This window comes from Coregonus lavaretus (assembly GCF_964263955.1).
Source record: "Coregonus lavaretus genome assembly, chromosome: 24".
Classification (NCBI taxonomy): Eukaryota; Metazoa; Chordata; class Actinopteri; order Salmoniformes; family Salmonidae; genus Coregonus; species Coregonus lavaretus.
The window spans coordinates 6730502-6753392 of NC_140011.1; the positions used below are offsets into that span (position 1 = coordinate 6730502).

The 22891-nt window shown below is 44.6% G+C and overlaps 1 protein-coding gene across 16 annotated transcripts in view; it reads right to left on the reverse strand.

The window, feature by feature from the left end:
* Window positions 1–1197: 1197 nt before the first annotated feature.
* Window positions 1198–22891, reverse strand: part of LOC311099691 (zinc finger MIZ domain-containing protein 2-like) — a 48719-nt gene continuing 27025 nt past the window's right edge. For 3 of the 16 annotated variants that reach the window (XM_084140408.1, XM_084140417.1, XM_084140416.1), the window contains exons 6-20: window positions 22555–22806; window positions 22173–22358; window positions 21468–21557; window positions 17609–17795; window positions 17152–17293; window positions 16880–16976; window positions 15225–15377; window positions 14891–14996; window positions 14575–14732; window positions 14328–14395; window positions 14148–14216; window positions 13641–13882; window positions 13403–13518; window positions 2640–2861; window positions 1198–1783 (exon numbers count right to left, since the gene is read on the reverse strand). In XM_084140408.1, the coding sequence (XP_083996534.1) occupies window positions 1676–1783; window positions 2640–2861; window positions 13403–13518; window positions 13641–13882; window positions 14148–14216; window positions 14328–14395; window positions 14575–14732; window positions 14891–14996; window positions 15225–15377; window positions 16880–16976; window positions 17152–17293; window positions 17609–17795; window positions 21468–21557; window positions 22173–22358; window positions 22555–22806 (2196 nt within the window). In that variant the 3' untranslated portion in view covers window positions 1198–1675. Of the gene's footprint in view, window positions 1784–2099; window positions 2170–2639; window positions 2862–13402; window positions 13519–13640; window positions 13883–14147; window positions 14217–14327; window positions 14396–14574; window positions 14733–14890; window positions 14997–15224; window positions 15378–16879; window positions 16977–17151; window positions 17294–17608; window positions 17796–21467; window positions 21558–22172; window positions 22359–22554; window positions 22807–22891 lie in introns of all 16 variants that reach the window. The other 13 variants (XM_084140414.1, XM_084140413.1, XM_084140410.1 and 10 more) reach the window with 13 other exon arrangements.

Consider the following 22891-nt stretch of genomic DNA (forward strand, 5'->3'; position numbering starts at 1 on the left):
ACAGTCTCATATAGTAACCAGGGCCCGTATTCACAAAGCATCCCGGAGTAGGAGTGCTGATCTAGGACATGGTCCCCCCAGAGAATTTTATTAATTATGATCTGAAAAGGAAAACTCATCCTAGATCAGGACCCTGAGACGATTTGTAAATACAGGCCATCATAAGTCTACTGACATCATGAATTTGACACGTTTCTGAACTCATGACCTCTGCTAGTTTAAACACATATTGGACAGATGTGCACAGCTTCACCAACTCTGGAATTACTCTAATAAACAACAATATCATGATTATAAAACAATTTATATCATACACAAATGTTTTCTAACAAAAACATTGCACATCCAACTTCTGGTGCCATGAACAGTTAGGCCTATCATACAAAAACTTTACAAACCAATGACAACCTCAGAGAGGAGTGGGGACAGGTAGATAGTCCCCTCAGGCTAAAGACCCAGGGAGAGGAAGCAGAAAGGCTGTTTAAACCTTGGTATTGTTTTAAATGTGTGTTACGGGGCTGGAAAGAGATGGGCTGGAGAGGAGGATACAGGAAACACATGGTCAGCACAACTTCTCCCCCTCTCCATCAATGCACAGGACTTTACTGGGGATCCCTTCTTGAAAGTGTGTGTGTGTACAATTGTGCATGTTTAAATGTCTCTGCATTATAGTTGTTATCTTCAAGGAGGGAGAGCAAGAGAGAAGGGAGGATTACCAGAGACAGACAGGGTGTGAATGGAGGTGAGAGTTCCCCATGTCTGGCTTCTGACTCACCCTCTCTTCCTCCTCCTCTTCCCTTCTCTCTGTGCCCTACCCAGTGCAAAAAAAAACTAAAACAGTTCAAACATGCAGTAGTTTCCTTATTTACCAACTGGTGTGATAGGACACACCTCTCTCTGTATCTCTCTTGGTTTCTCTCTCACTCTACAAGTCTAGATCAGGGTAAGTAAGAAAAATCCCTCCCATCTTCTTTTGTGTGCTGGCTTTGTATGATCTAAGTGTAGATACAGTAAGGTGTGTACTGTATGTATTGCCCAGGTGTGAGGCTGCATATCCTCATTTCAGCATTCATAACTCCCCTTTAGGATGAACAACACCACCTCTTACTTTCTTTATGACACTCAGTCATGTCAACAGAGATCCACTATGCCTATTCCACATGAATTGACAAGTTCCACAATCATAAATACACAATGGAAAGTCGACATAACACTTTATTTTTCTCATTTCTAAAAATATCCATTAAAAAGTGAAATCCTTCGGCTTGCGATTTTTTAAGAACATTGAATTAGTTATAGTGGCTGGCCTGTGCAGGCAGTCCCATGTGTCAGTCAGTCAGTCTTGGACAGACAGTCATTCTCTTTTTCCTCTGAATTTTTTAAAACTTATTTGATGGATCCAGAGTGCAATGGGACGCTTTAAAATAAGTCTAAAAACACTATAGCCTTGACAGAGAAACAGTCATGTCTGTCTGTCTCTCCCTCTCTACCCTCTGCACCTTCCCTTGGAAAGCCTGTTGGTCTGGTCCACAGAGGGTAGGGATGGGGCAGTCATAGGGTATACAAACATGGATCCCTCTCTGTCTGTCCTGGCTCTCTTCTTCTTGCTCCACTCTCCTGCTCTCTTCCCCCTCTAGAAGGATGAAGCAGTCCCTAAACGAGGATGAAAGAGTCTTCAGTTGTTCTCGAACAGAGAGAGCAGGTCATCGTTGTTGTTGCTAGGTAGATCTGGAGGACCTAGGTAGGACAACAGCTCGTCTGGATTGGTCAGCTCAGGGAGAAGCTGGAAAGGGGAAAGAGAAAGAGAAGAGAGAGAAAGTGTTATTGTTGTCATTGTTTGCTTTGACGTGTTCCTTTGCTTTTCATGCCAATAAAGCCTCTTGAATCGAAATGAATTAATAAAAAAAAGCAGAGAGAAAGGGGTAGGGGGAGAACGAGAGAGAGAAAGGTTTGTTTGTGGCACATGGATGTGGCAAAAAACAAGCGCTTTCCAAGAGTGAAGGTAGCTTCAGATAGCTTCAGTTCCACATGCCCAATATCACTCAATCCACATTATCGCTGAACGAGCAGCTAGCTAGCTTTCTGTGTGGTTGCCTTACAGTTGTCTAACGGTTGTCTTATGGTTGTCTTACGGTTGTCGTAGTAGATTGATCTGTGGAAGTTCCTCCCCTGCACCCGGTTCGCCCCGTCCCCAGTAAAAGAGGGAGGGTCGGGGTTAGTATAAGACCACCCACATGGGCACAGGGCCACGGTCCTATATCCACACTAGCAATATCACTTAGGATGTCTGCGCAGCATGCCCCAATATAGGACTTTAGTCTAAGTGAAATTGCTAGAGTGGATATTGGAACAGAGCCCACGGCTAGAAATCGTAATGGCATCACATGCATCACATGCACACTCAACTTAACTCACACCTGCATGAATAATCACCACTTCGCATTGGTGTTGAATCTTCAAACCCAATGTGTAAATTTGCAAAACTGAATGTTCGCTATCGCTGCTGTTGCCCGAATATCACAAGGAGAAAACGTGTTTTTGCCATATCTGTATCTGCATTGGCACCATGGTCAAGAACATATCAGTATCGGACAGCATTTCCATATGAGTGTCTAGACAGGGCTGAGGTGGTGACTTACATCCAAGGCGTGATCCGCTCCCTCTCCTCCTCCCGCTACCCCCGTTCCTCCTGGACCCCCCTGGCCGAACGAGCCCTCCACCTGCAGCCGGGCATTCTGGGTATTGGAGTTCCGCTGCTGCATCTGTCCGCCAACGCTGCTTCCAAGACTCTGGTTACCGTGGAGACCCTGCTGGTGCTGCAGGGCATTATGGGAAGGGTCTATACGGCCAGAGTGGGACATCTGATGGCGAGAGAAAGAGGGAGAGAGAGAGAGAGAGAAAGAGACAGGAGAGCGACCGAGAGAGTCGAGGAGAAAGAGAGGGATAGGAAGGGAGAAAAATAAAGGGAAGAAAAAGAGAGGATATTGAGTTTCACATTGTATGACGTTACATGGAGGTTAAGTTCACGATCGCTGAACAGTTGTGAATGTGTTCAAAATGGTGCAACAAAGCGGTGGTAAAGTGCTATCCTTTTTGGCTCCACAGTGTCTGTGTGTGACAGAGAGAGAGGGGTAAAGAGAGGGAATGGTGGACATTTTGTGTTCCTCTAAAAAGCTTTCTTGGACAACTAAGTGCCTGCATGTGTAAGAGTGTGGGTGGGTGTGAGAGTAAATGCTGTCTCCTCCAGGCCTAGTCAAAAGGCTCTTTACTGTAAATACGAGCCATAAGGGCACGACAATCATTCTTACATAACTAACATAGATGAATACATCACTTTATATAAACACACACACACACACCACTGTAAATGGCTTCAGAAAAAACTAATGTAATAACATGGTCAATCAGCTGATGCTCTTATTCAAAGCCATTTATGGTGAACACAGAGGACACACAATCTTCGCCCTACTCAGAAATCCACCCAACTGGTGTGGCAAGCACCATGCTCTAACCAACTGGTGTGGCAAGCACCATGCTCTAACCAACTGGTGTGGCAAGCACCATGCTCTAACCAACTGGTGTGGCAAGCACCATGCTCTAACCAACTGGTGTGGCAAGCACCATGCTCTAACCAACTGGTGTGGCAAGCTCCATGCTCTAACCAACTGGTGTGGCAAGCACCATGCTCTAACCAACTGGTGTGGCAAGCACCATGCTCTAACCAACTGGTGTGGCAAGCTCCATGCTCTAACCAACTGGTGTGGCAAGCACCATGCTCTAACCAACTGTGCCATTGGAACCAAAGACATGTCTCTGACTACTCTACTGTGTCAAGGATAGTCAATGGTCAATGGTTGCGTCACAAATGGCGCCCTATTCCCTATAGTACACTACTTTTGACCAGAGCCCCATGGCCCTGGTCAAAAGTAGTGCACTATATAGGGAATAGGGTGCCATTTGGGACATAAATAATGTGCGTAATTGGAAGCACAAGACGGTAATCTGATATGGGACACATTCCTGGGAGTAACTAGTGTGTCTACTCTATGTGTAGTATTTTACTCATTGACTGTTAGGCACTTTAGGATGCCCAATATCTTCATATTTAAAAGTGTACTATGCATATACAAATTATTGAGGATTCCTAAGCCCTAACAAGTGCGCATCTGATAAGGCAACATTCCAATGAAGTTCATGGTAGTGAGCCAGTATCCATGCAAATGTATTATTTAATCCGTCTGTATATCTACAGTGGCTTGCGAAAGTATTCATCCCCCTTGGCATTTTTCCTATTTTGTTGCCTTACAACCTAGAATTTAAATGGATTTTCGGGGGTTTGTATCATTTGATTTACACAACATGCCTACCACTTTGAAGATGCAAAATATTTTTTTTTTGAGAAACAAGCAAGAAATAAGAAAAAAAAACAGAAAACTTGAGTGGGCATAACTATTCACCCCCCCCAAAATCAATAATTTGTAGAGCCACCTTTTGCAGCAATTACAGCTGCAAGTCTCTTGGGGTATGTCTCTATAAGCTTGGCACATCTAGCCACTGGGATTTTTGCCCATTCTTCAAGGCAAGTTGGATGGGTTCCGCTGGTGTACAGCAATCTTTAAGTCATACCACAGATTCTCAATTGGACTGAGGTCTGGGCTTTGACTAGGCCATTCCAAGACATTTAAATGTTTCCCCTTAAATCACTCAAGTGTTGCTTTAGCAGTATACTTAGGGTCATTGTCCTGCTGGAAGGTGAACCTCCGTCCCAGTCTCAAATCTCTGGAAGACAGACACAGGTTTCCCTCAAGAATTTCCCTGTATTTAGCGCCATCCATCATTCCTTCAATTCGGAACAGTTTCCCAGTCCCTGCCGATAAAAAACATCCCCAGAGCATGATGCAGCCACCACCATGCTTCACTGTGGGGATGGTGTTCTCGGGGAGATGAGGTGTTGGGTTTGCGCCAGACATAGCGTTTTCCTTGATGGCCAAAAAGCTCAATTTTAGTTTCATCTGACCAGAGTACCTTCTTTCATATGTTTTGGGAGTCTCCCACATGCCTTTTGGTGAAAGCAATGGCTTTTTTCTGGCCACTCTTCCGCAAAGCTCAGCGGAGTGTACGGCTTAAAGTGGTCCTATGGACAGATACTCCAATCTCTGCTGTGGAGCTTTGCAGCTCCTTCAGGATCATCTTTGGTCTCTTTGTTGCCTCTGATTAATGCCCTCCTTGCCTGGTCCGTGAGTTTTGGTGGGAGGCCCTCTCTTGCCAGGTTTGTTGTGGTGCCATATTCTTTCCATTTTTTTTATAATGGATTTAATAGTGCTCCGTGGGATGTTCAAAGTTTCAGATATTTTTTTATAACCCAGCCCTGATCTGTACTTCTCCACAACTTTGTCACTGACCTGTTTGGAGAGCTCCTTGGTCTTCAAGGTGCCGCTTGCTTAATGGTGTTGCAGACTCTGGGGCCTTTCAGAACAGGTGTATATATACTGAGATCATGTGACACTTAAATAAAGTCTACCTGTGTGCAATCTAACTAATTATGTGACTTCTGAAGGTAATTGGTTGCACCAGATCTTATTTAGGTGCTTCATAGCAAAGGGGGTGAATACACACAGTTGAAGTCGGAAGTTTACATACACCTTAGCCAATACATTTCAACTCAGTTTTTCACAATTCCTGACATTTAATCCTAGTAAAAATTCCCTGTCTTAGGTCAGTTAGGATCACCACTTTTATCACCACTTTCTGCTTTTCTGATGTATCAAATACTTATGTCATGCAATAAAATGCAAATGAATTACTTAAAAATCCTACAATGTGATTTTCTGGATTTTTGTTTTAGATTCCGTCTCTCACAGTTGAAGTGTACCTATAATAAAAATTACAGACCTCTACATGCTTTAAGTAGGAAAACCTGCAAAATCGGCAGTATCAAACACTTGTTCTCCCCACTGTAGATACTTTTGTACCTGTTTCTCCCAGCATCTTCACAAGGTCTACAATGTTTTTTCTGAGGTCTTGGCTTATTTTTTTTCATTTTCCCATGATGTCAAGCAAAGAGGCACTGAGTTTGAAGTTAGGCCTTGAAATACATCCACAGGTACACCTCCAATTGACTCAAATGATGTCCATTAGCCTATCAGAAGCTTCTAAAGCCATGACATCATTTTCTGGAATTTTCCAAGCTGTTTAAAGGCACAGTCAACTTAGTGTATGCTACCAAATACTAACTTAGTGTATGTAAACTTCTGACCCACTGGAATTGTGATACAGTGAATTATAAGTGAAATAATCTGTCTGTAAACAATTGTTGGAAAGATTACTTGTGTCATGCACAAAGTAGATGTCCTAACCGACTTGCCAAAACTATAGTTTGTTAACAAGAAATTTGTGGAGTGGTTGAAAAACTAGTTTTAATGACTCCAACCTAAGTGTATGTAAACTTCCGACTCCAACTGTATGCACGCACCACTTTTCCGTAATTTATTTTTTAGAATTTTTTGAAACAAGTTAGTTTTTTCATTTCACTTCACCAATTTGGACTATTTTGTGTATGTTCATTACATGAAATCCAAATATAAATCCATTTAAATTACAGGTTGTAATGCAACAAAATAGGAAAAATGCCAAGGGGGCTGAATACTTTTGCAAGGCACTGTATATGCTTTGGTTAAGTGAATGTATCACTAGGGTTTATTAACACACATTATTTAAAATACCAGGTAATTGGAAATAGTACCGTAAAATGAAGCTCTGGTACTCAAAATATTGTGTGGTTCACATTCCCAACACAGGAACAAATAACGTGTATTTAACTTTTCTGTACTGAAATAATTTTAGTTGAAACATTTGAAATGCATATAAAAGTTAACTAATTCCATTAACTGAGCAGATAACGATGGAAAATAAAATTAGAAGATTTCAAGTGCTTGTTCGAGGATGAAAATGTAGCCAATGCTTTCCGAGTACTCCAGAGTCCATTTGCACATGCACGTTCACCCGTTCATATGTTGGTTTATAAATTGTTTTATTTTATATCCTTTTCACAGGCTCCTAATTGGAGCCTGTGAAAGGTCTCTTTATAGAAAAGAGAGAGGCCTGATGTAAGAACATCAGGTGTGTACTTTGGCCCTGTGTGTGTGTTCATTCACTCCCTTTCTCTGACCCTGACCGACTAGAAATGGAATTGAACCCCGAACCTAGTCACTGTGGCCTGAGGGAACCTCTAGTACCCTGGTATGGTGAGAGCGCATGTGTGTCCCTGTGTATGCGTGTCTGTTAGCGGTGAGCGATTAACCAACATTTTGGTTATTTCTCGTTTTTTAAACAACTAATTGACCGATGTCTGTTCAATTATTTGAATTCCATCTAGTTCATTTTTGTTTATGTGAGCTAAATGCGCAGTTTCTCTAGCGATAAATCAGATCAAGCCCCAACTGTGCGATGTAATAGTGTAGCGCAGAAAAGGTGGTAATTAACTACACTGAACCAAAATATAAACATGTAAAGTTTTGGTCCCATGTAGTTTCATGAGCTGAAATAAAAATATCACAGAAATGTTCCATACGCACAAAAAGCTACAGTGGGGAAAAAAAGTATTTAGTCAGCCAACAATTGTGCAAGTTCTCCCACTTAAAAAGATGAGAGAGGCCTGTAATTTTCATCATAGGTACACGTCAACTATGACAGAAAAATTGACATTTTTTTTCTCCAGAAAATCACATTGTAGGATATTTAATGAATTTATTTGCAAATTATGGTGGAAAATAAGTATTTGGTCACCTACAAACAAGCAAGATTTCTGGCTCTCACAGACCTGTAACTTCTTCTTTAAGAGGTTCCTCTGTCCTCCACTCGTTACCTGTATTAATGGCACCTGTTTGAACTTGTTATCAGTATAAAAGACACCTGTCCACAACCTCAAACAGTCACACTCCAAACTCCACTATGGCCAAGACCAAAGAGCTGTCAAAGGACACCAGAAACAAAATTGTAGACCTGCACCAGGCTGGGAAGACTGAATCTGCAATAGGTAAGCAACTTGGTTTGAAGAAATCAACTGTGGGAGCAATTATTAGGAAATGGAAGACATACAAGACCACTGATAATCTCCCTCGATCTGGGGCTCCACGCAAGATCTCACCCCGTGGGGTCAAAATGATCACAAGAACGGTGAGCAAAAATCCCAGAACCACACGGGGGGACCTAGTGAATGACCTGCAGAGCTGGGACCAAAGTAACAAAGACTACCATCAGTAACACACTACGCCGCCAGGGACTCAAATCCTGCAGTGCCAGACGTGTCCCCCTGCTTAAGCCAGTACATGTCCAGGCCCGTCTGAAGTTTGCTAGAGTGCATTTGGATGATCCAGAAGAGGATTGGGAGAATGTCATATGGTCAGATGAAACCAAAATATAACTTTTTGGTAAAAACTCAACTCGTCGTGTTTGGAGGACAAAGAAGGCTGAGTTGCATCCAAAGAACACCATACCTACTGTGAAGCATGGGGGTGGAAACATCATGCTTTGGGGCTGTTTTTCTGCAAAGGGACCAGGACGACTGAGCCGTGTAAAGGAAAGAATGAATGGGGCCATGTATCGTGAGATTTTGAGTGAAAACCTCCTTCCATCAGCAAGGGCATTGAAGATGAAACGTGGCTGGGTCTTTCAGCATGACAATGATCCCAAACACACCGCCCGGGCAACGAAGGAGTGGCTTCGTAAGAAGCATTTCAAGGTCCTGGAGTGGCCTAGCCAGTCTCCAGATCTCAACCCCATAGAAAATCTTTGGAGGGAGTTGAAAGTCTGTGTTGCCCAGCGACAGCCCCAAAACATCACTGCTCTAGAGGAGATCTGCATGGAGGAATGGGCCAAAATAACAGCAACAGTGTGTGAAAACCTTGTGAAGACTTACAGAAAACGTTTGACCTGTGTCATTGCCAACAAAGGGTATATAACAAAGTATTGAGAAACTTTTGTTATTGACCAAATACTTATTTTCCACCATAATTTGCAAATAAATTCATAAAAAATTCTACAATGTGATTTTCTGGATTATTTTTTCTCATTTTGTCTGTCATAGTTGACGTGTACCTATGATGAAAATTACAGGCCTCTCTCATCTTTTTAAGTGGGAGAACTTGCACAATTGGTGGCTGACTAAATACTTTTTTTCCCCACTGTAATTTCTCTCAATTTTGTCCACAAATTTGTTTACATCCCTGTTAGTGAGCATTTCTACTTTGCCAAAATAATCCATCCACCTGACAGGTGTGGCATATCAAGAAGCTGATTAAACAGCATGATCATTACACATGTGCACCTTGTGCTGGGGACAATAAAAGGCCACTAAAATATGAAGTTGTGTCACAACACAATGTCACTGATGTCTCAAGTTTCAAAGGAGCGCTCAATTGGCATGCCGACTGCAGGAAGGTCGACCAGAGCTGTTGCCAGAGAATTGAATGATCATTTCTCTACCATAAGCTGCCTCCAATGTCATTTTAGAGAATTTGGCAGTACATCCAACCGGCCTCACAACCTCAGACCACGTGTAACCACGCCAGCCCAGGACCTCCACATCCAGCTTCTTGACCTGCGGGATCGTCTGAGACCAGCCAACGGGACAGCTGATGAAACTGTGGGTTTGCACACCCGAAGAATCTCTGCACAAACTGTCAGAAACCATCTCAGGGAAGCTCATCTGCATGCTCATAGTTCTCACCAGGGTCTTGACCTGCAGTTCGGCGTCATAATTGACTTTCCCAGTTTCAACTGTACCAGGCAGATGGCAGACGTATGGTGTTGTGTGGGCGAGCGGTTTTCTGATGTCAATGTTGTGAACAGAGTGCCCCATTGTGGCGGTGGGGTTATGGTATGGGCAGGCATAAGCTACGGACAACGAACACAATTGCATTTTATCGATGGCATTTTGAATGCACAGAGATGTCGTGACGAGATCTTGAGGCCCATTGTCGTGCCATTCACCCGCCGCCATCACCTCATGTTTCAGCATGATGATGCATAGCCCCATGTCGCAAGGATCTGTACACAATTCCTGGAAGCTGAAAATGTCCCAATTCTTCCATGGCCTGCATACTCAGACATGTCACCCATTAAGCACGTTTGGGATGCTCTGGATCAACGTGTACATCGGCGTGTTCCAGTTCCTGCCAATATCCAGCAACTTCGCACAGCCATTGAAGAGGAGTGGGACAACATTCTACAGGCAACAATCAACAGTTTGATCAATTCTATGCGAAGGAGATGTGTTGCGCTGCATGAGGCAAATGGTGGGCACACCAGATACTGACTGGTTTTCTGATCCATGCCCCTATTTCTTTTGTTGTTCTTGGTATTTGTGACCATCAGATGCATATCTGTATTCCCAGATTTAATGAATTTATTTCAATTGACTGATTTCCTTATATGAACTGTAACTCAGTAAAACCTTTGAAATTGTCGCATGTTGCATTTATATTTTAGTTCAGTGTATAATGACCATAATCCATTGCGCGCCTACTTGTCCGGTCTGTGTTTCTTTTACGCCTGCTACGTAAAAGAGACAGAAGATTGCTGGATAGAGGGATAGAGAACAGTTGATTCAGGAGGCATCTCTACCTGAAAATACATGATCTAAGTGATTGATAGTTGATATTCAGCAGTCATAAACGTAGGCCTTACTTTGAAGAACTACTAAAATAGTGATTTTGTCAGGCAGCAGATCTGTAGCGATGAGATGACTTGGAATGAAATAATAAAGTCATCAAATGAAACAAATGTAATATACACAACAACTGAAATATTTTATTAAAGTAAAGTTAATAAATGATGGTTAATAAGTGATAAGCAGTAACGGGCAGTCACTACCATCGTGGGACTTTTATCAATTGTGTCATTCTGTGTTACAGCATTCAATCCACATAATGCATAGTGCATTTAATAAAAATAAAACAATTTTATATATATCCGACCATCAACCCTGGTGAGACAAAACCGTGACTCATCAGTGAAGAGCACTTTTTGCCAGTCCTGTCTGGTCCAGCGACGGTGGGTTTGTTCCCATAGGCGACGTTGTTGCCGGTGATGTCTGGTGAGGACCTGCCTTACAACAGGCCTACAAGCCCTCAGTCCAGCCTCTCTCAGCCTATTGCGGACAGTCTGCACACTGATGGAGGGATTGTGCGTTCCTGGTGTAACTCGGGCAGTTGTTGTTGCCATCCTGTACCTGTCCCACAGGTGTGATGTTCGGATGTACCGATCCTGTGCAGGTGTTGTTACACGTGGTCTGCCACTGCGAGGACGATCAGCTGTCCGTCCTGTCTCCCTGTAGCGCTGTCTTAGGCGTCTCACAGTACAGACATTGCAATTTATTGCCCTGGCCACATCTGCAGTCCTCATGCCTCCTTGCAGCATGCCTAAGGCACGTTCACACAGATGAGCAGGGACCCTACTGGCCCCCCATGGGAATCGAACCCACAACCCTGGCGTTGCAAGCGCCATGCTCTACCAACTGAGCTACAGGAGGGCCATACAATGAAGTTATTTTGATTTTTACGAATTATCTTTGAAAGACAGGGTCCTGAAAAAGGGACGTTTCTTTTTTTGCTGAGTTTATATACAGTGAGGGAAAAAAGTATTTGATCCCCTGCTGATTTTGTAAGTTTGCCCACTGACAAAGACATGATCAGTCTATAATTTTAACAGTAGGTTTATTTGAACAGTGAGAGACAGAATAACAACAAACAAATCCAGAAAAACTCATGTCAAAAATGTTATAAATTGACTTGCATTTTAATGAAGGAAATAAGTATTTGACCCCCTCTCAATCAGAAAGATTTCTGGCTCCCAGGTGTCTTTTATACAGGTAACGAGCTGAGATTAGGAGCACACTCTTAAAGGGAGTGCTCCTAATCTCTGTTTGTTACCTGTATAAAAGACACCTGTCCACAGAAGCAATCAATCAATCAGATTCCAAACTCTCCACCATGGCCAAGACCAAAGAGCTCTCCAAGGATGTCAGGGACAAGATTGTAGACCTACACAAGGCTGGAATGGGCTACAAGACCATCGCCAAGCAGCTTGGTGAGAAGGTGACAACAGTTGGTGCGATTATTCGCAAATGGAAGAAACACAAAATAACTGTCAATCTCCCTCAGCCTGGGGCTCCATGCAAGATCTCACCTCGTGGAGTTGCAATGATCATGAGAACGGTGAGGAATCAGCCCAGAACTACACAGGAGGATATTGTCAATGATCTCAAGGCAGCTGGGACCATAGGCACCAAGAAAACAATTGGTAACACACTACGCCGTGAAGGACTGAAATCCTGCAGCGCCCGCAAGGTCCCCCTGCTCATGAAAGCACATATACAGGCCCGTCTGAAGTTTGCCAATGAACATCTGAATGATTCAGAGGAAAACTGGGTGAAAGTGTTGTGGTCAGATGAGACCAAAATGGAGCTCTTTGGCATCAATTCAACTCGCCGTGTTTGGAGGAGGAGGAATGCTGCCTATGACCCCAAAAACATCATCCCCACCGTCAAACATGGAGGTGGAAACATTATGCTTTGGGGGTGTTTTTCTGCTAAGGGGACAGGACAACTTCACTGCATCAAAGGGACGATGCCCTTGGGCCATGTACCGTCAAATCTTGGGTGAGACCCTCCTTCCCTCAGCCAGGGCATTGAAAATGGGTCGTGGATGGGTATTCCAGTATGACAATGACCCAAAACACACGGCCAAGACAACAAGTGGCTCAAGAAGAAGCACATTAAGGTCCTGGAGTGGCCTAGCCAGTCTCCAGACCTTAATCCCATAGAAGATCTGTGGAGGAAGCTGAAGGTTCGAGTTGCCAAACATCAGCCTCGAAACCTTAATGACTTGGAGAAGATCTGCAAAGAGGAGTGGGACAAAATCCCTCCAGAGATGTGTGCAAACCTGGTGGCCAACTACAAGAAACGTCTGACCTCTGTGATTGCCAACAAGGGTTTTGCCACCAAGTACTAAGTCGTGTTTTGCAGAGGGGTCAAATACCTATTTCTCTCATTAAAATGCAAATACATTTATTACATTTTTGACATGCATTTTTCTGGATTTTTTTGTTGTTATTCTGTCTCTCACTGTTCAAATAAACCTACCATTAAAATTATATAATTGTATAATTATACTGTCAGTGGGAAAACGTACAAAATCATCAGGGGATCAAATACTTTTTTCCCTCACTGTATATATAAAAAACATTTAAAAAACTGTGATCCTTTTTTTAATAATCAAACCGATACCGAACAGACCTCAAAAAGTACTAAATCGCTCACCACTACTGTCTGTTTATCGCTGTGATCCTGTGTGTCTGTGCATTAGTGTGTAAGTGTGTGCCTGTGTTTGTGTGTGTGTGTTACCTGGTCCTGTTGGTAGATGTTAGGGGGTCCGGGGGAGGTGAAGTCTCTCAGGGTGGGAGTTCCAGGGGTGTTGGGGAAGTCAGAGAAGCCTGACTGGCTGGAGTATCCTGGACCTGCTGGAAGAACAACACACATATGAGGACACGTGTGAGTGTGTGTACAATTTTCAATTGTAACTAATAGGAAACAATGCACATAATTTGCAGTGTGTGTGCGCGCGCGTCTGTCTCCTCCCTACCTTGGCTGTTGTAGTCAGGTGTGTTCCTGCCCCCTGGTGGTAGACCCTGGTAGGGTGAGGAGGCTGGTCCCAGGGCAGCGATCATCTCCATGACGCTGGGCATCATCATGTGACTGGGGCTGACCGTCCGGCAGCGCTTCAACACCGGCCCGTCTGCTTCCTCCTTTATGTGGATATCTGGTTTGACGGGTACCGGCCTCCAGCCACACACTGGGTCAATGGTGATCTCCTCATAGTCCGAACTGAGGAGGGAAAAGGGGGAGAGAGAGGTTAGACAAGGAAGAGAAAGAGAATGCAAAAAAGATTTCAAGGGGCCCCTTTCAAGGACACCTAACTGTAGACCTAATTATGGTTAAGCTAAAGAATAACTAAATATGAACATAGTAGGGCAGGCAAATTCTGTTGCTTTTCATTCTGGACACTAGGTGGGAAAACCAGCGAGCAGTACTCCGGACCTCCAGGCTCAGATTTAAATACCCCTGTAGTAGGGGACAGACACACACTTACTTCTGTATGTATATTAGAATGCCCAGCATGTACTGGTCCACTTCTAGTCCTTCCAGCAGCGCCGTCTTACTGTTGTGGAGAAATACACATGGTCCGGATGACTAAAACACAACAGGTCTTTGTCTATGAGAAAAATAAGGCATGCTGAAAGATTATAGGTAAATTGTGGTGTTAACCTACTTGCACACAGGGCATCTCCAGGTCCCTCTCTCACAGTTCAACTGTAGGTACGACTCCAGGTCAAAACACTGCAGAGAGAGACACAGAAAGAGGTTTAGGGTGTGTGTGTGTGTTTGCCTCTCACCTGTATGTTAAGAGTGATGGTATGTGCGTGTGTGTGCGAGTAGGTGTGTTTTCACCTCTATTTGTGTGTGTGTGTGTGTGTGTGTGTGTGTGTGTGTGTGTGCCTGTGTGTCTAGTCTCTAACCTGTATGTGTCTACAGTCGTGTCCGCGTGCGGGCAGCTGGATGCGCCTGAAGGTGATAGGACATTTCAGGGAGACTTTGATTGCTGTCTGTTCCACACCGTCCTCTCCGTTCTGCCCTGGGGTCCCGGGGATGGTCCCACTACTGAAGTTCCTCTTAACTGAGGAGAGGGAGATTGGGGGAGGGAGAGAAAGAGAGAGGGAGAGGAAGAGACAAGAGAGCAGGGAAGAGAACAGGTGAGAATTGTGGTGAGAAGAAGTCTTTATGTATTTCTGAGAACCAACCAGCCAGTCAGGTATGTGTATGTGTTCCACTCACTCTTAGTGACACAGTGCTCTGCAGGCAGTAGTCTCTTCTTCATTAACCCCTGAAGAACCGAGCGTACTGACGGCCTGTGGACCAGCTGCAACACAAACAGGTGGGACTGGAGAGAGCGGGGGTGAGAGAGAGAAAATGTGGATTACACACAGGTAAATATATCCTTTTCATGACAAGATAAAGATATCATGGGAAAGATGACATATTTTGGTTACTATCAAAGATCAGAACCAGATTACAACCAGATGAAGACCTAACACAATGTCCTTATACAAACAGTACGCAACCTGACTATGACTTCATAAAGCATTTTTGCCTGTATGGTACTACTTACGCAGCAGCAGGCGGTGACGGTGATCTGGATGGTGTTGCGCCCCGGCTGACACACCTGCTTGAGGTAGAGGGGCTTGTGGGACGTCTTGTTGTCGCCCCTCTCGATGGTGAGCGGTGTGGCGTTCACACTCACCTGTAAGCAAGGACCAGACACCTACATGACAGACAGGTGAATGGAGGATCGGCTAACACGCTAGTCACAGTCGTCACACTGGGCTCAGAGTAGGAGTTCTGATCTAGGATCAGGTCCCCCCCTGTCCATATAATCTTATTGGTTATGATTCAAAAGGCAAAATTGATCGTAGATCAGCACTCGTACTCTTGAGACACTTTATGAACACAGTCCCTGGGCCACCTTTAGTATAGGGTGCAATATTGTGGAACGTTCAGATAGAAATACGTTGTGTAGAAAAGACATGCAGAATAGAGATGTAGAGTAAGGAATCATATCAGTTCTATTGATGGTATTTCTATCTAAAACATTCAGTACGTTGCACCCTCCTGAACGCGACCCTGTCTAACCAATGAAGTCCTCAACTGGCTAGCCAATCAAGTTCATAGTCATCACCTTGCTAACCCAGATCTAAGGCTGGATCTCCACTCCACTAGTTTTCCGCAAAGGCTTCATGACTGTCGTGGAAATTACCACTAAATACCCCAAAGTCAAGCTTAAATGAGTTTGTTTTTTTCAAGCTAGCAGAGAGATTATAGACAAACAGCACTTCATGGGGAGGTTAGTCAGAAGTTCTGACGAGGTATTTCCCCCTCAGCATATTTATACTATCACTACGGGTTACACAAAGATAGCCAAGTGCATCCTTTCTCAGCAAAGCGTTTGCTCCCAGAGACCGGCTGCAGAGGAGGAGAACACCTGGCAACCACAGAGTCTGGGGATTCAGCCAATATCTCCACTCCCGCTGAGCCGACCTTGTGAGAGAAAACCTCAGACACCCTGTCTGTCTACAACAGGCGCATTTCTAAGTATGCAACAGGTCAAACATGTATGATAAGTGTGAGACACTGTTAACAGAAAGAGGCACAGTAAAATTCCACTACAACTTCACCACTTGTATGGAGGGCTCCACACAGAGATGTAGGTGCATGGCACTTTATGCAAGAGTCAGTGAGAGCACTTGGGGGAGTGTAAACCCAGCCTAACCCATTCTGATAGGTGTGTGTAAATGCACATAGATCAGGTTGTATGTAAAACAAACACATCTAAAAAACAAAACACTTAGTAATATTGTGTTTTGTTTGATGTCGCATTTTCATCTGTGTGTGTGTGGACGTGTTTAACTATACTTGTGAGGACCAGAAGTCCCCACAAGAATAGTAAACCAAGAAAAATTTGACCAACTGGGGGCATTTTGTTGGTCCCCACAAGGTCAAATGCTATTTCTAGGGGGTTTAGGGTTAAGGTTAGAATTAGTGTTAGGGTTAGGAGACGGGGTTAGTTTTAGGTTTAGGAGATGGGGTTAGTTTTAGGGTTAGGAGCTAGGGTTAGGTTTAGGGTTAAGGTTAGGTTTTGGGGTTAAGGTTAGGGTATAGGTTAGGGGTTTGGGAAAATAGGATTTTGAATGGGACTGAATTGTATGTCCCCACAAGGTTAGCTGTTTAAGACTGTGTGTGTGTGTGTGTGTGTATTTGAGTGGGTACCTGTAAGTGCGATTGTACCTGTACAGAGGCGGGCCAGTTAGTGTTCATCTGTCTGTCCTCGTGGTGATAACACTTAAACTGCAGCTCCAGGTCAGGCCTAGAGGACATACACATGCAGTCATCAGATCCACACAGGCACACACAAATGCGGACGCATGAACGCGCGTGCACACACACCAAAATCGCCAATTAATAAATGTGGGAAAACTATGGTGTTAAAACACTGGATCACGTCACAGTAACGGCTGCTTTGATTGGCGGTGGGCTCTGACCTCATCATGAGGGTCTTGTAGACGGAGTCACGCAGCTGGAAGGCATGGTTGCTGACCGCCAGGTTGTGCTCCAATCGGAACGGCTCAAGCACCACGCCGTCGCGCACTGGGAAGGTCAGCCGCAGGTCGTCGCTAGGGTTACCTGGAGGGGGAGGGGAGATGAGGAGAGTATTTAACGTACGCATTCGGCCCAGGGTCCTCTTCATTAGGGAATGCAACAGAAAACATTTCAAAACATTTTGCAACTTAATATTTTGATTTTATTTCTTATTGGACAAGTCCCTTCCTGTTTCAGTCCTTTTTTCTTCCGTTTGCTGTCTAATGAACACGACTCAGGTCTGGTCTCTATATATATTTCCATCAGTCCGTATCGCGGCTCTATTCAATCCATATCGCTTCAGCGATACAGATTGAATAGAGCCCTTAATAAAGGAGTGTTGTAGTAAGTGGGTCTCACCAGTGGGGAGCTGAAGGGAGTTGATGTTGGGCTTGACGTCGGGGCCTTGGGGAAGGTAGGGGGGCTTGGTGTCTGGCCCTGGCCCACCGGGGGAGAGGTAGGGGGGCATGCTGCCCGGTGTCATGGGAGGGGTGGGGTTACCACCCAGAGGAGAACTGGGGTATCCCGGCATCACACGGCTACCCTGCTGAAAGAGGGCGGAAGGGAGAGAGAATTTGAAACATAGAAAAACAACATCATACATTATATTATACAAGGCTAGGCCACAAAGATGTACAGTGAGGGAAAAAAATATTTGATCCCCTGCTGATTTTGTACATTTGCCCACTGACAAAGACATGATCAGTCTTTAATTTTACTGGTAGGTTTATTTGAACAGTGAGGGACAGAATAACAACAAAAAATTCCAGAAAAACACATGTCAAAAATGTTATAAATTGATTTGAATTTTTATGAGGGAAATAAGTATTTGACCCCTCTGCAAAACATGACTTAGTACTTGGTGGCAAAACCCTTGTTGGCAATCAGAGGTCAGACATTTATTGTAGTTGGCCACCAGGTTTGCACACATCTCAGGAGGGATTTTGTTCCACTCCTCTTTGCAGATCTTCTCCAAGTCATTAAGGTTTCGAGGCTGACGTTTGGCAACTCGAACCTTCAGCTTCCTCCACAGATCTTCTATGGGATTAAGGTCTGGAGACTGGCTAGGCCACTCCAGGACCTTAATGTGCTTCTTCTTGAGCCACTCCTTTGTTGCCTTGGCCGTGTGTTTTGGGTCATTGTCATGCTGGAATACCCATCCACGACCCATTTTCAATGCCCTGGATGAGGGAAGGAGGTTCTCACCCAAGATTTGACGGTACATGGCCCCGTCCATCGTCCCTTTGATGCGGTGAAGTTGTCCTGTCCCCTTAGCAGAAAAACACCCCCAAAGCATAATGTTTCCACCTCCTTGTTTGACGGTGGGGATGGTGTTCTTGGGGGTCATAGGCATCATTCATCCTCCTCCAAACATGGCGAGTTGAGTTGATGCCAAAGAGCTCCATTTTGGTCTCATCTGACCACAACACTTTCACCCAGTTCTCCTCTGAATCATTCAGATGATCATTGGCAAACTTCAGATGGGCATGTACAGTGGGGAAAAAAAGTATTTAGTCAGCTACCAATTGTGCAAGTTCTCCCACTTAAAAAGATGAGAGAGGCCTGTAATTTTCATCATAGGTACACGTCAACTATGACAGACAAATTGAGGAAAAAAAATCCATAAAATCACATTGTAGGATTTTTAATGAATTTATTTGCAAATTATGGTGGAAAATAAGTATTTGGTCACCTACAAACAAGCAAGATTTCTGGCTCTCACAGACCTGTAACTTCTTCTTTAAGAGGCTCCTCTGTCCTCCACTCGTTACCTGTATTAATGGCACCTGTTTGAACTTGTTATCAGTATAAAAGACACCTGTCCACAACCTCAAACAGTCACACTCCAAACTCCACTATGATCAAGACCAAAGACCTGTCAAAGGACACCAGAAACAAAATTGTAGACCTGCACCAGGCTGGGAAGACTGAATCTGCAATAGGTAAGCAGCTTGGTTTGAAGAAATCAACTGTGGGAGCAATTATTAGGAAATGGAAGACATACAAGACCACTGATAATCTCCCTCGATCTGGGGCTCCACGCAAGATCTCACCCCGTGGGGTCAAAATGATCACAAGAACGGTGAGCAAAAATCCCAGAACCACACGGGGGACCTAGTGAATGACCTGCAGAGAGCTGGGACCAAAGTAACAAAGCCTACCATCAGTAACACACTACGCCGCCAGGGACTCAAATCCTGCAGTGCCAGACGTGTCCCCCTGCTTAAGCCAGTACATGTCCAGGCCCGTCTGAAGTTTGCTAGAGTGCATTTGGATGATCCAGAAGAGGATTGGGAGAATGTCATATGGTCAGATGAAACCAAAATAGAACTTTTTGGTAAAAACTCAACTCGTCGTGTTTGGAGGACAAAGAATGCTGAGTTGCATCCAAAGAACACCATACCTACTTTGAAGCATGGGGGTGGAAACATCATGCTTTGGGGCTGTTTTTCTGCAAAGGGACCAGGACGACTGATCCGTGTAAAGGAAAGAATGAATGGGGCCATGTATCGTGAGATTTTGAGTGAAAACCTCCTTCCATCAGCAAGGGCATTGAAGATGAAACGTGGCTGGGTCTTTCAGCATGACAGTGATCCCAAACACACTGCCCGGGCAACGAAGGAGTGGCTTCGTAAGAAGCATTTCAAGGTCATGGAGTGGCCTAGCCAGTCTCCAGATCTCAACCCCATAGAAAATCTTTGGAGGGAGTTGAAAGTCTGTGTTGCCCAGCGACAGCCCCAAAACATCACTGCTCTAGAGGAGATCTGCATGGAGGAATGGGCCAAAATACCAGCAACAGTGTGTGAAAACCTTGTGAAGACTTACAGAAAACGTTTGACCTGTCTCATTGCCAACAAAGGGTATATAACAAAGTATTGACAAACTTTTGTTATTGAACAAATACTTATTTTCCACCATAATTGGCAAATAAATTCATAAAAAATCCTACAATGTGATTTTCTGGAGAAAAAAAATCTCATTTTGTCTGTCATAGTTGACGTGTACCTATGATGAAAATTACAGGCCTCTCTCATCTTTTTAAGTGGGAGAACTTGCACAATTGGTGGCTGACTAAATACTTTTTTTCCCCACTGCATATGTGCTTTCTTGAGCAGGGGGACCTTGCGGGCGCTGCAGGATTTCAGTCCTTCACGGCGTAGTGTGTTACCAATTGTTTTCTTGGTGACTATGGTCCCAGCTGCCTTGAGATCATTGACAAGATCCTCCCATGTAGTTCTGGGCTGATTCCTCACCGTTCTCATGATCATTGCAACTCCACGAGGTGAGATCTTGCATGGAGCCCCAGGCCGAGGGAGATAGACAGTACTTTTGTGTTTCTTCCATTTGCGAATAATCGCACCAACTGTTGTCACCTTCTCACCAAGCTGCTTGGCGATGGTCTTGTAGCCCATTCCAGCCTTGTGTAGGTCTACAATCTTGTCCCTGACACCCTTGGAGAGCTCTTTGGTCTTGGCCATGGTGAAGAGTTTGGAATCTGATTGATTGATTGCTTCTGTGGACAGGTGTCTTTTATACAGGTAACAAGCTGAGATTAGGAGCACTCCCTTTAAGAGTGTGCTCCTAATCTCAGCTCGTTACCTGTATAAAAGACACCTGGGAGCCAGAAATCTTTTTGATTGTTGAGGGGGTAAAATACTTATTTCCCTCATTAAAATGCAAATCAATTTATAACATTTTTGACATGCGTTTTCTGGATTTTTTTGTTGTTATTCTGTCTCCCACTGTTCAAATAAACCTACCATTAAAATGATAGACTGATCATTTCTTTGTCAGTGGGCAAACGTACAAAATCAGCAGGGGATCAAATACTTTTTTCCCTCACTGTATGGACACGGATGAAATTGTACATTAATTAATCAATTGTCAGTTAAACTCCAGTTAACTATTTTCAGACGAGCTGCATACGGCATAAGGGCAGACATATTGTGCGTTTGACGGACAATCATCTCCGTACATTATACGTCAACGGATGACTCGCATCGAAAAACATTTGTCTCAATCCGTAATTTCCGGACACAAAATCCCTGTGTGGCCTAATTAATAAATGTGCTTAATTTGGGTCCACAAATTACATTACATTTGCAAAGGACCCAAAAATTCCAAAGGTCATACGGAGGCCTGGATAATGTCATGGAAACAAAAAGCACCATCTCCTCCACACTGCCAAGGCACACACACACACACCAGGTTGGCTTACCGCAATGACAGCAGCCTGTGTGAAGGCATTGTAGCCTCCTGATGCTCCTGGTGGCATGTTACCTTGCTGCCCGTTATACTGCTGCTCCTGCTGAAACACACATACACATAAACAGGCAAAACTGATCCTAGATCAGCACTCCTACTCTTGAGACGCTTTGTGAATACAGGCCCTGGTCAGATTTGATGCGAGCTCCGTCTCTACACTACAAACATATGTGTCAGGGAGAAGTCTCTTTGGAGCCAGGTTCATACTAGCGGTGTGTTAAAAGGCTCTAGTCCACCATCAAAATCCTTTGAAATACACACGTTCCTAGCTTAAAGCCGCAATCAGCAGTATAAACAATAACAACGCATTTTTCCCAGCCCCTTTCGGTGAAAAGCTGAGGGATGGGCCTGGAGAAATGTAACCACTCAAATTCACAGACAGAGCTATAGATGATATCAAAATGATAGTTTTAACCATGTTGAGGCTCTATAGCATTTGTTTACATTTACTTTGTTTACAGACATTGGCGTAAAACAAGTTTATATTTTGGGTTCTGATGGGGTACAACAGTTGAACTAAGCCCATGGGGCATTTATAAGTCATATTCTTCAAAAATCAATGGGTACATACCATTAATTTATAAGTAAAAATATTGATGTAGCAACTGCTGATTGCCCCTTTAACTAGTGTGTTTGTGTGTGTGGTCTCACTGTTTACCTTGTAGTACTGTGCAGGGTTGGGTGGACCTTGCTGGTACTGCCCCATGGGGGGCATACGCTGGTTGGGGTGGTAGGAGGGGGACTGGGGCTGGCGCTGCTGGGGGCCGGGGGGGTACTGGAGGGGCTGGCCACCGTGGTACGGAGACATCCCCCCTGAACCATACTGCTGCTGCCCTGGGAAACCCTGGGGGAGGGACGGAGGAGAGAGGGGGAGGGACGGAGGAGAGAGAGGGAGGGACGGAGGAGAGAGGGGGAGGGACATAGGAGAGAGGGGGAGGGACAGAGGAAAGGGGATGAGTGTGTGGCCACTAGTAAACAATTTATGTAAATTGTTAGCGTCTTAGTGTGTGCAAGCACCCATGTGTTTTCCAGCACTGTACCTCTGATTGGTAGGGGCGTTTGAGCCCTTGTTGTTGGCCTCCTGGGTAGCCTGGGTGTTGCTGGGACATCCTCTGGCCCTGGCCCTGGGAGGGGTGCGAGGGGTACCCCATGCCCCCCATGGAGGGGTGCTGCCCAGGCCGGGACTGGACCATCCCACTGGGGCTCATGCCTGGGGGGCCGCGGGGGCCACCCTGCTGGGGGCCCGGGTGGGACAGGAACTGGGTACTGTAGGAGGAGGGGCCTCCACCCATCTAAAGAGAGAGAAAGAGAGAGAAGAGAGAGAGAGAAAGAGAGAGAAGAGAGAGAGAGAGGGGAGAGAGACATGGTGAAAAATGC